Here is a 12,025-nt window from a genome sequence, read left to right as displayed (position 1 = left end):
ATTTTTGAGCAGCGTTGAAACGGTAATAATGTCAAATTCTGTGAATTTTAATTTTCCATTATTTCTATGATTTACTTTTTTCTCTGAAATTTCTGCTGAACACTTCCTCGTCTGTCATTGGTTAGTCAAACAAACAGTCCAACCCCTGAAGTCACACCATTGGTTGAGTTAATGTTGCTGTGTTGGTCTTCATACTAAAAACAAACAGATCAATATCTTGTTAGCACTTGAAACGGTAATAATGTCAAATTCTGTGAATTTTAACTTATTTGTTCATTCATTCATTATTTTTTATTTTTATTTTTTCCCCTGAACTTTCTGCTGAACATTTCCTCGTCTGTCATTGGTCAGTCAAACAAATAGTCCCGCCCCCAAAGTCAGGCCATTGGTTGCGTCAGTATTGCTGTGTTGGTTAGGCTGCTAAAAACAAACAAATCAATATTTGAGTCGATGTTTACACTTTTCCGGGGAATCAACCCATAAATGTCTTTTTTGTAGTTGTCTCTGCATATTGAACTGGGTGTTTTAATATCTGAATGATTCCACACTTTAGCTTGAAGTATCTTTTAACTTCAGACATGTCATATGAATCCTTGTTTGTGGCCGAATCAATCGCCTCTTGCTGTTTGTTTTTATCGATCTGTGACCGTTTTATCAAAACCTGCGTGTTTCACATATTCTGAATACCGCTTTGCAGGCAGATAAATATTTCACCATTGACATAACAGTTAAAGTTGAGATGGCTATTATGATCAATCAGGCCAAAGTATGAAACAGGATCCCGATCAGTCTTTGATATGCTGGCAGAGCCGGGCCAAATAGAGCTCCAGTCTCCCGCTGTGTATGATAAAATGTCCCATGACCTTTCCGCACCCTCTTAAGTCCATGTGTATGATAGTGTGTGTGTGTGGTCTGCATGCTAGATTTGAATGGAGATGTGTTTTTGTGTCTTTGCTGGTCATCTTGCCAATCAATATTATCCCTGATCTCTGTGTTGCTCTGTCTCAGACACTCATGTGTATTCCTCCGGAGGGAGAGGCCGGTACAGAAATCCCTGTCAAGGTGCTAAACTGTGACACAATCACTCAGGTGAAGGACAAGCTGCTAGATGCTGTTTACAAAGGCATCCCATACTCACAGCGCCCGCAGGCCGACGACATGGACCTGGGTAAAGAACTCACCGCCTGTATCTTTCTTATTGATACTTATTGTATGATTCTTATTGTTATCTATCTATCTATCATTGTATCGTTATATCTATATCTATCTATCTATCTATCTTCGGTGTATCGTTCTATCTATCTATCTATCTATCATCGTTGTATCGTTATATCTATCATCTATCTATCATCATTGTATCATTCTATCTATCATCGTTCTATCTATCTATCTGTCTATTGCTCTATCATTGTATCTTTCTTTATATAGTTATTTTTGTCTGTCTGTTTGTGCATCTATGTCATTCTATTTATCCTTCTTTCGGTCTGTCTATCTATCTATTTATTTAGTCATTTAGCAGACGCTTTTATCCAAAGCGACTTCCGACAAGATACGCGATACAGAATGAGACCAAACGCGATATCAGCACATCTCCACACAGTAAACAAAATCTATCTATGTAACTTTCCGTATCGTTGTCGTTCTGTTTGCCTGTCGTTCTAACATTCTGTCTGTCTTTTGTTTGTTCGTGTCTGTCTGTCTGTCTATCTGTCTATCTATCGTCTTCCGTACTGTCTGTCTAATGCACTAGGTTTGACAAACTTTTTTTTTTCTATTTGGTTAATATAATTTTGCGGCACCTTGAGTGACCTTGAGTGAAAATTAAAAAGTAATTTTAGACCGTTATTACATTTTGATGAAAGATCATGAAAACAATTTTGTTTTAAGAAAAGCATGCACTTAGAATTGTGCATCGTAAGACCAGTAAATAGGGTCAATATTGATATCATGTTATCTATTAGAGAGAAAGTATGGAAAACATGGCAAAAGTTTACTTTAGAAACATCATCATCCAAGACTATTGCATTTATTGTCCTCCTCCAGAATGGCGGCAGGGTCGACTGACCAGAATCATCCTCCAGGATGAAGACGTCACCACAAAGATCGAGAGCGACTGGAAGAGATTGAACACACTGGCGCACTACCAGGTTGAACAATGTTTTCTGGCAGCTGCTCCATTATGTTATGCAAATTTACTTGTCGCATACTGTACAAAAATGGAGATGCGTTTTTTTATAGTTCTAATTTTCCATCTCAGGTGACAGATGGGTCTTTGGTGGCTTTGGTTCAGAAGCAAGTATCTGCTTACAACATCGCCAACTCCTTCACGTTCACTCGCTCTCTCAGTCGATACGGTAAGCCGCAGTCTCTCGGATCGCTTTACGCCCCACGATCCTCGGCTTTAGCCATGTTTGTTTAATATATCATGGATTCTTTCAGCGTTTTGTGTCATGCCACATGCAGCATATTTGGCTCAAATGGGAATCTAAGTTCTTTTCACCAACCATTCTTTGCTGAAGTCATTTTGTCTGAGCTTTTCAATGAAATAACACATACTGTAGGCTGTGCTTCCAAACCTAGTAAGCTAAACCGCAAAATTGGATATCATAGACATGCTCTTAATGTTCAGGATGTCTGAAATCAGTCGTTAACTGTAAGAGGATTCATTTCAGTCATAATGATGTTTATATAGACATCTATACTTGTAGACCATAAATGTTGATTTGGCTCTGAGACACAGCTATTAGAAAGATAATGATTCAGAAACCGACTAAGATATGTAAACTGCAATGCATTGTTAAGAAGCAGATTGAAGTATATGCTCAATTGGATTGTATATATTGAAATGTACATAGAGAGCCTGCTGAGGACATCTAGTAGTCCAGACAGCCTTCGATCCAGGGCTCCTATGATCACCCCTGACCAGGAGACAGGCACCAAACTCTGGCACCTGGTGAAGAACCATGAGCACGCAGACCAGCGGGAGGGAGACCGTGGGAGCAAGATGGTGTCTGAGATTTACCTGACACGCTTACTGGCTACCAAGGTACATAAACATCCTATACAGATAACGTGTGTGTGTGTGTTTTAAAGCAATAAGCCACTCAAGGCTGTACGTTACAGTGTTTTACCATGGTTAAAGGATTATTTTAGCCAAGAATGAAGCTTCTGTCATAATTTATCATTAACATCAACCATTCAAAAGTATAGATCCAGAAGAGTTTTTTATTATTATTATTTTATTCAGCAAGAATACATTAAATGGATCAAAAGTGACAGTAAAGACTGCTACATTATGAAAAAAATCTATTTCAAATAAATTTGAATAATATGAATAAATATATTTATTTAAACTTTTTAAATATGTTTATTTACATTTTCAACATTGATAATAATAGAATATGTTTCTGAATGCTCATGTGACACTGAAGACTGGAAGAATGGCTGATGAAAAATCAGCTTTGCATCACATAATTTACATTTTAAAATACATTCAAATAGAATAGTTATTTTTAAATTGTAATAGTATTTCACATTATTACTGTTTTAATGCATTTTTTTATTAAATAAATGCAGACTTGGTGAGCAGAAAAGACTTCTTTCAAGTATATATATATGAAGGGTTTGGTTCCAAAACGCTATAAATCCATTTTCAAAGATTTATTATAAAATTGTATTATTTTTTCCCCAAAATGTAATAAATCCATGACACCTTTTTTTTTCTTTTTCCAAAATGCAATCAATCCATTGAATCAATATAAAAGTTATTTTTCATATTGAAACTGTTGAAAATACACAACATAGTAAGTTGATCCACATATGCCTCTGAACTTGGTCAATACTAATCTTATATGCAGGCACTGGACTCAAAATACATTCAATCAGTCATAGCTCCAAAATGAATTCAACGGGTCATCTTGTTAATGCTATAAATGAATTACAACAATAAAAGAAAATTTCATCATGAACATACATGAACAACAATATCACATTAAACCACAGAAATTCCAAAGTTACATTTCCCTTACATTCAACTTCCAAAAGTGCATTCATCTTTGCCATGTTGCATTCATTTAGTTGACTAGTGCTATACGCTGTATTTACAAAAACATTAATGGCATAAATAAAAACACTTACACTGACAAGCTACACAATATCGCGTTCTTAATCGAATGCGACTCATCTGCGATTATGAACGCGATGCCGGGTGTATTCAAAGCGCAGCCATTACTGTCTAGAGTGCGTGGAACGGTGTGCTGTGATTGATTGTTACTGTTTACAGTGCGTGGAATGGTGCGCTGTGATTGGTTGAGCGGATATATCGCATTCTGCAGAAAAGGGAGACTGGCATTTGTTTGGAAAAAAGGGAGAAAACATGACAGAATAAAATTTAAAATTGACTTTTCAATACCGACCAGATACAATACCGATTTTGGTGGAAACTAAATATTTGTAAAAATGGCGTTTAACGCGTTTTGGAACCAAACTCTTCATATATATGTATATAAAAATATACAAATATATATATATATATATATATATATATATCTCACCACAAACTTTTGATCGTTACTGTAGCATTTTTGAAAATTTATTGAATGCAGCTAGGTTTCATCCGAGGAATAGATGAACTTAAATTTGGTCTGTTCGAACACTAATGGACACAATTCTTCAAAAATGTGTGACTTTGTAGTGCACTGAAAAAATAAAAGCATACAGTTTTGTTGCAAGAAGAAGATGAGTAAATAATGCTATTTTTATTATTTTGCAATGAACTATTTGCACAACATGAAGCAGACTGCTTATAGAAAGTTGGAACAATCTGTTTAAAAATCATTTGATTTCCATAATATCCAAAATAAATATTCAAAACACGTCAATTAAAACCTCACAATTAGCATTTTATTGAATAAAACGTATGTAGTGCTTCAAAACTCCTGATGTGTCCGCACATATTTTAGCTGAAGCTTGTTTAAACTCTTGTCATGTTTTTAGGGCACACTGCAGAAGTTTGTGGACGATCTTTTTGAGACGGTGTTCAGTACGGCCCATCGCGGCAGCGCTCTCCCGCTGGCCATCAAATACATGTTTGATTTCCTGGATGAGCAAGCAGACAAGAGACAGATCACCGACCCGGACGTACGGCACACCTGGAAGAGCAACTGGTGAGATACCAAGCACTTCCTGTCTTTGACCTAATTTTCTGCAGCATCTGTTTGGATTGTTTTGAAGCCCTGCTGGGTTGCCAGTTCAGTTCCATTTGTTTCTTGAATGCAGTACGCTCTCAGAGCAATTGAAAAAGAATGAATTTTAGTGCGATTCAAGACAGACCACTATCACTAAGAAGCCTTTTGGATGTAATCAGATTATATTGTCTTTCTTTCTAAACCAGCCTTCCTCTGCGGTTTTGGGTCAACGTGATCAAAAACCCTCAGTTTGTCTTTGACATCCACAAGAACAGTATTACAGATGCCTGTCTGTCAGTGGTGGCTCAGACCTTCATGGACTCCTGCTCGACGTCTGAGCATCGCCTGGGCAAAGACTCTCCGTCAAACAAGCTTCTCTATGCTAAAGACATCCCTAACTACAAGAGCTGGGTGGAGAGGTACAGACACATGCCTCAAAATACCACAGACTTGATCTGATTGGTGTAGCCTTGTAATTAAACATCTAGAATGGTTGTACTGTTGGTTCAAAATTCTGTCATTATTCACTCACCTTCAAGTTGTTCCAAACCTGTATGAGTTTCTTTCTTTTGTTGAACACAAAAGAAGATATTTTGAAGAATGCTGGTACCCAGACAGTTGCTGGTAGCCATTGGCTTCCATAGTATGGGGGGGGAGGGGATACTATGGAGGTCAGCAGCTGTATGGAGAATTATACCTCTACCAGGGTTATTATAGTTAACTAAAACTAAAACCATAAAAAAAACAGTTGAAATAAAATACACTTTAACTGAAATAAAATATATAAAAAGCTTATTTTATTTCAGCTAGTTGCCAAGGCAACATTTCTCGTTTTCATTTAGTTGAACTTGAATAAAATAACTTTTATTTTGTTATTTTTTAATTAAAAGAAACTAATGAAAACTTTCAATAAAATACAAATTACAAAAACACACTTCAAAATTACTAAAACTTTAACTGAAATAAAAACAGAAAATAAAAACTAATTTAATATATTAATAAAAACTATAATGACACAATGATATTAAATTAACACTGCACTTAACTCCACTTGTAAATACATTTAATACATTTCTTTAGATCCCCTGTAAGCAATAGTAATACTGTACTTGCCTTAGTAGGCGCCACTAATTAATCATTTTCCTTACCGTCTTTTACTAGGCTGCAGAAACTGAAATTCATTTTTTCCAGTAGATTAACTCCAAACTGTTCATTTGCAATGCAAAGCAGATTATTTTTAACCAGGGTATTTGTGTGTGTGTGTGTGTGTGTTTTCAAGATATTACCGAGACATCAGCAAGATGCCAAGTATCAGCGATCAGGACATGGACGCCTATCTAGTAGAGCAGTCCCGTCTCCATGGCAACGAGTTCAACACACTGAGCGCGCTCAGTGAACTGTACTTCTACATCAACAAGTACAAGGAAGAGGTGAGACCTAGGACTCTATTTCATATCCCGTTCTAAACGTTACACGGCATACTAGCATGCAAAAGACAAGTGTTTGCTAGGTTTAAAGTACAAAGTGGTTGGTTAAGCATCATCTCTGCTAAACTAGCATTCAGTCAGATATCAAAGCAACAACACCCAATTTCATATTTTTAACTCTTTTCCACCAGAGTTTTTGAAAAAAGTTGCCTGCCACCGCCAGCATTGTTGATGATGATGCAATGCATCAAAATAAAGAACAGAGCCTCTACTTTTAAACAAAACACTCTGTTTTATTCTAGCATCAAGCATTCTTTTTTTATTAACACTTGAATGTAGGTAAGTTTTATGAAAAACAAAGCAACATTTTGAGCAAAAAGCAGAGGAAATCGTGTTTTTATCAAATACTACATCTGGATCATATTAAGTAGGATGATCAAAGCAAAGATGCAGTAGATTGCTTCCATCAACACCCCCAAAGCTTGCACAGTCCTTTACCACTTCCTGGACTGACATGTCTCTAGGTAACATTAGGCAGTTTTCATTTATATGCGGGTTATTTTTGATGATTGCATTGTTTTTCATATGCATACATGCGAGATCACTCGTTTCTGCGTCTTCCTCGCATGTGTTTTTGATCGGCACATTCTAGACTCATTCAGGAGATGCGTAATAGCACTCCCAAACGTATAACAGCGAGAACGTGGAAACCCGGAAAATTCTGTGTTTGGTGGGGAAAGAGTTAAATAATAAGTATACTTATTAAATATGTATATATAAATATTTTATATTTATAATGTTATACAATATTGCATATATTATGTATATTATATACATTGGATATTATATACTTATATATAATGTATGTGTAATGTTTGTGTGTGTATGTATGTATATATATATATATATATATGTGTGTGTATGTATGCATGTATGAATATTAAAATATGATTTAATATATATATATATGTACAAATATGTACAAATATATAAGTGCAAAAAAAGAAATTCATATGATTCATGCAGATGAATACACTTTTTTTTTAATCAAAAAGTTTGTAAGATCATGAGAAACATAAATCCTGGTAGTGGTTGTGCAAATTGCCATAATGGTAGTTTAAAGATGCATGTGAGATTTGAATTGAAATGCAAATGTTGTTTCTGTATTAGTGGTTTGATCTTGACGAATGTGCTGTGCCGTATCCGATGAGGTCATTTATCATTGTCATTATGAGCTCTAGTGAGCGTCTGCAAACTCTCACACGCAGAACGATGTAGAATATTGAATTATTACATGGGTTCGGCCTTCAGTTAATGGCCTCTCTCTCTCACTCTCTCTCTCTCTCTCTCTCTCTCTCTCTCTCTCTCTCTCTCTCTCTCTCAGATTTTGACAGCCCTGGACAGAGACGGTTACTGTCGCAAACACAAGCTACGACACAAACTGGAACAAGCCATTTGCCTGATGTCTGGCAGCAGCTGAGGGTGGTGACTGATTGGACGGGAGGGGAAGGGTTTGGGGGGAGGGTTGAGACTGAATTGATGGAGTCCAGCGGACCGACCCGTGTTAGGTGAGGCTAAAACACTGGACAATCAACTCTAAAGGAACCACAGCACAGCATACGAAGCCCAATATTTTTCTCGACCAGAATCTGTACGCCCTCACTCCCTAATACCCGGACCGAACGCAACGCCGTTCATATCGGCCTGCCTAACAAACTATTCGACACGGACTACTGTGGATCAGATACATTCCAATGAGGAAAGGTGCACATGCTCTTGCCTTGGAAGCCAAATTGCCAAGATAGTGCCATGGAAGAAAATATCTATCTTTCTGGGAGAGAAAAGCAGCAACATGTTTTAGTAATGCATTCGGCGGGTAATCCGAAAACAATTCTTCATATCGACCTCCGAGAGACGCCTCAATCACAATCGTGCAACGAGCTCCATTAACAGAAATGAAGATATTTATATCAGAATGAATCAATAATTGAGAATTGTTGGGGGAGAACTGCATTATGGGTAGTGTTGAGGCTGAGCAGAATGGGAAGAACCTTCTCCTCCTCGTCTCGAAATTGCCATAGACCCGTAAAAGCGCCTTTTTTGTGATTATGGGGCCAAATGGACCTCTACTTGTCAAGAGGTATGGATCAGCATCTTTTGAAGCTTGCCTTTTCGTTGCGTCCGGATATGACTCCCCAAACCTGTGCCGAAATGTACCCCGGGATGGGCGTTCATCCCTTGTGGGTGGACATTTCTGCTCCCTTTTCTTTTTTTGTACACCGCTGTGTTACTGTGAGGTGTGGAGTGTTTACTCGGATTCTGTGGTTCTTCTCCAAGACTGCATTGGCGAGGGCCAAGTTTTGTCCCTTGATGACAGGCATCTTTAATGTAGTAGATCCATCTAGAGCAATAACTCTCAAATTTACCTGCTAGCCATGAGTTTAAGTTCCCTGTGTGTTCAAATTCACCGTCCTGACTCTAAATTTTCAATGTTAGCAGTTGGCGAGTCACGCTCCTTTTCATTTCCCTGTTGTTGTTCTGTCCAAACGGCAGCCAAAACGCGTTCACAATGCCAAGCACAACGAAGGGATGACTGTTCAACTCTGATTGTTTTCTCGCCGCAAAAATGCAATTTTTGACATAGAAGTCTGCAGCCAGACAAATCTCGTCCGTTCTTCTGTCGTCCCCCGTACAACCTTATCAATGAACCGCGATAAGGTTCCTGCTTGATCGATTATAAAGATTGTGTCAGTTCTGTCTGTATACACAAACAACAAGGCCTTAAGTCATTTCCGCTTCTCTTTATCAGACTTTCCTCATCTCCGTGACGGCGGCGTCGCCCTCTGCTGCCACGGAGGTGAACTGCAAACCGTTATATTCCAGGTACTCGAATTGTGATACGTACGTGAATTTCAAAGTATTCTCAGCTATTTTCTATTCCTTGCTATATGTGGTTCTGAGTTCTGCCCTGTCTAGTTGCGTATCGAATGTGTTTTTGTGTTGAGTAAAATCACAGAGAATGTACAGCATGAATAACTGAGCATATCTTGCAAAAATCTTTGCCTCATTATACATGTTCCAGTTTTAAACGCAAAGTACCTTCAGACGATCACAGCCAGGACTACAGGGAGAACCATTTGCTTTCAACATTGTCTTTAAAATGTAAAAAACCTACTTCACTAAGGTCAGTTCGAGTAAACAAACACCCATAGTAATATGGGATCATTAAAACAATAGGGAAATCCATCGGGGCCTTATTACTTGAGTTTGATGAGTTTGAATGTAGATATTCAATGACCATCAAAGTGATCACGTCCCTTTGAATACATCTTACATCGATAGATTTTGCCCTTTTTACCCTGTAGTAATGGATTTGCTAATAACTACTAATCGTGATTGCCTTCATTTGGCTACAAAAGAATAACTTTTGGTTTACTAGCGGTAGACCACGTCCTGCAGGGTCATGGTTTAAAAACTGGAGCATTTCAATAACAAGATGTATCTGGATATTTTAAACTTTCATTGAATGTAATTAAACCTGCCTTCAAATTCGCCACATGGATTTGGATGGGATAACAAGATTCCCTGTTCGTTTAGATACGGCATCATCAAAAGCCAAATTTTTGTTGTTGGAATTGTGAAGGCAGGATGTTCTGAACTAAATGTGGGGCTCATTAACATATGAAAAAGTTGCAGGATGGTAATTAAGCAGAATCTTTTTGAACACTGGTTTGTTTTTCTGTTGGGGGAATGGGGTCAGCTCATGAATCTGGTTCCGTTATGGCATTTCAACCTCTTGCAACACGATACATCAGGAATTACTGCCTGATGCCAAAGCTGCGTCGTCAGCAATGCAGGTGCGAAACCAATATCCGACATCTGGAACAAACCACTTTGAGAAATGAAATGCAATCGTAAATCTAAGTTATAAAAAAAGCTGAAAACTAAACATCAGTGGTTGGAATTTTTAGATTTAGCACATCTTGGTTGAAACCACGCCGTCAGGTTTACATCTGATATTTCTATACTGTGAGTAAAGCCAAACGTACTGTGGGGGAAGTGGACTTAGCTTGGTCGCGTACATACTGCCTGTAAGATAACTCTATCGATAAGTGCAACTGCCCACCGGGGTGTTTTTAGGTAGACTGGTGAAGACAGAGCTAACACTAATGACGCCTCGGCCGATAGCCATATATCAGAAATCACCCGTTTCGTACAGAAGAACTCGGAGCCAAATGAGGCGCTTTGCGGTTTGTTTTCATCGTGTGGTGAAACGGCATACGCTTAAAAGCACCTGTAACTTGTGAGGAACGGAGCGGAGTGAGTGGGAAAATAACTGTGGTGTTTTTTTCAGTAGATACAGTAGAAGAAAATGTCTGTTTTAGATCCATAACTACATTTCAGTCAATGTTCTAGTTATAAAAGAAGGAAAAAAATAATTTTGTCTCAGATGAATTCTAATTTATTTGTCGGTTTGTCTCTTTATCCCAAATGTTTTAATCAATTTTATTGTAACAGACTTGTTTACAGTTTCAGAAATATATGGAGTTTATTAACGTGTCTGGAGAGCTTTGTGACTGACTGGTTGATGGGCAACTGCTATGCCTAGTCCTTAATTCTATATAAATATATAAATATATTTTGTATAATTATTGGACTGAAATGTTTTTTTTTTGTTTTGTTTAAATTATTGTTTTAATTCCGTTTTAATGCTTTAAGTAGATTGAGGGAGTCGTGAGAATGAGTCTAAAACGCTGGCTGCAATGAAGTGTTTTGTATATATTTGCACCTTTTTTTTAATCTGTGCGAGGTTTTTGAAAGATTGGATTCAGCTTAATGTTTAAAGGACAAGCATGGTGTTTTTTTTTTATTAAAAGATGTGTGGATGATGCTGTATATTTCTTGAATGTTTTTTTTTTCTTTTTTTTCCAATTGTTTTTTGTAAATATAATCATCTGCAAGGACTATTTTGTCTCAAGAGCTTGATGTTTTCATTCAAATAAAGACAAGTGTCTCAGTGAAACCTACGTAATCACTCCTGGACTCAGATAAACTAGCACTCACAGTTTGATCTTTTTTGAATATGTACGCTGCAAGAACAGAAACAAATATGACTAATTATTTTGTGCATTGTTTCATTTTCTTACTAACCACTTTGTAATTGGAAATGCAGTTATGTTAGATTGCACCCAATTGAGTTTTGGGATCACCTGCAGACATGTATATCAGAACAGAGGGATATAGATGGAAAATGGCACATTTTAGTATGATGAGTGCTAATCTGACACAGCATGCATGACACGTTTCCAGTGACAAGTTATTTTTCAGTCCACAATGAAAGCTGAATTGCTGCATGATGCAGCAAAATCACAGCCAATCGGAACATATTCATGTATTTATTTGTTGAAAACG

General features: G+C 37.4%; 1 protein-coding gene across 1 annotated transcript in view; it reads left to right on the top strand.

Moving 5' to 3' along the window:
* The window catches only part of LOC107584894 (plexin A3), a 114,647-nt gene extending 103,706 nt beyond the window's left edge, over nucleotides 1-10,941 (top strand). The window contains exons 21-28 of the mRNA XM_016271664.1: nucleotides 1,009-1,168; nucleotides 2,044-2,147; nucleotides 2,258-2,354; nucleotides 2,856-3,046; nucleotides 4,996-5,165; nucleotides 5,393-5,605; nucleotides 6,466-6,616; nucleotides 7,998-10,941. Coding sequence (XP_016127150.1) covers nucleotides 1,009-1,168; nucleotides 2,044-2,147; nucleotides 2,258-2,354; nucleotides 2,856-3,046; nucleotides 4,996-5,165; nucleotides 5,393-5,605; nucleotides 6,466-6,616; nucleotides 7,998-8,093 — 1,182 coding nt within the window. The 3' untranslated portion in view covers nucleotides 8,094-10,941. The remainder of the gene's footprint in view (nucleotides 1-1,008; nucleotides 1,169-2,043; nucleotides 2,148-2,257; nucleotides 2,355-2,855; nucleotides 3,047-4,995; nucleotides 5,166-5,392; nucleotides 5,606-6,465; nucleotides 6,617-7,997) is intronic.
* The last annotated feature ends 1,084 nt before the right edge of the window (nucleotides 10,942-12,025 follow it).

This window comes from Sinocyclocheilus grahami, unplaced genomic scaffold (assembly GCF_001515645.1).
Source record: "Sinocyclocheilus grahami isolate Dianchi unplaced genomic scaffold, SAMN03320097.WGS_v1.1 scaffold64.1, whole genome shotgun sequence".
NCBI lineage: Eukaryota > Metazoa > Chordata > Actinopteri > Cypriniformes > Cyprinidae > Sinocyclocheilus > Sinocyclocheilus grahami.
Note: the sequence above shows the minus strand (reverse complement) of the source record. Positions and strands in the feature narration are given on the sequence as shown.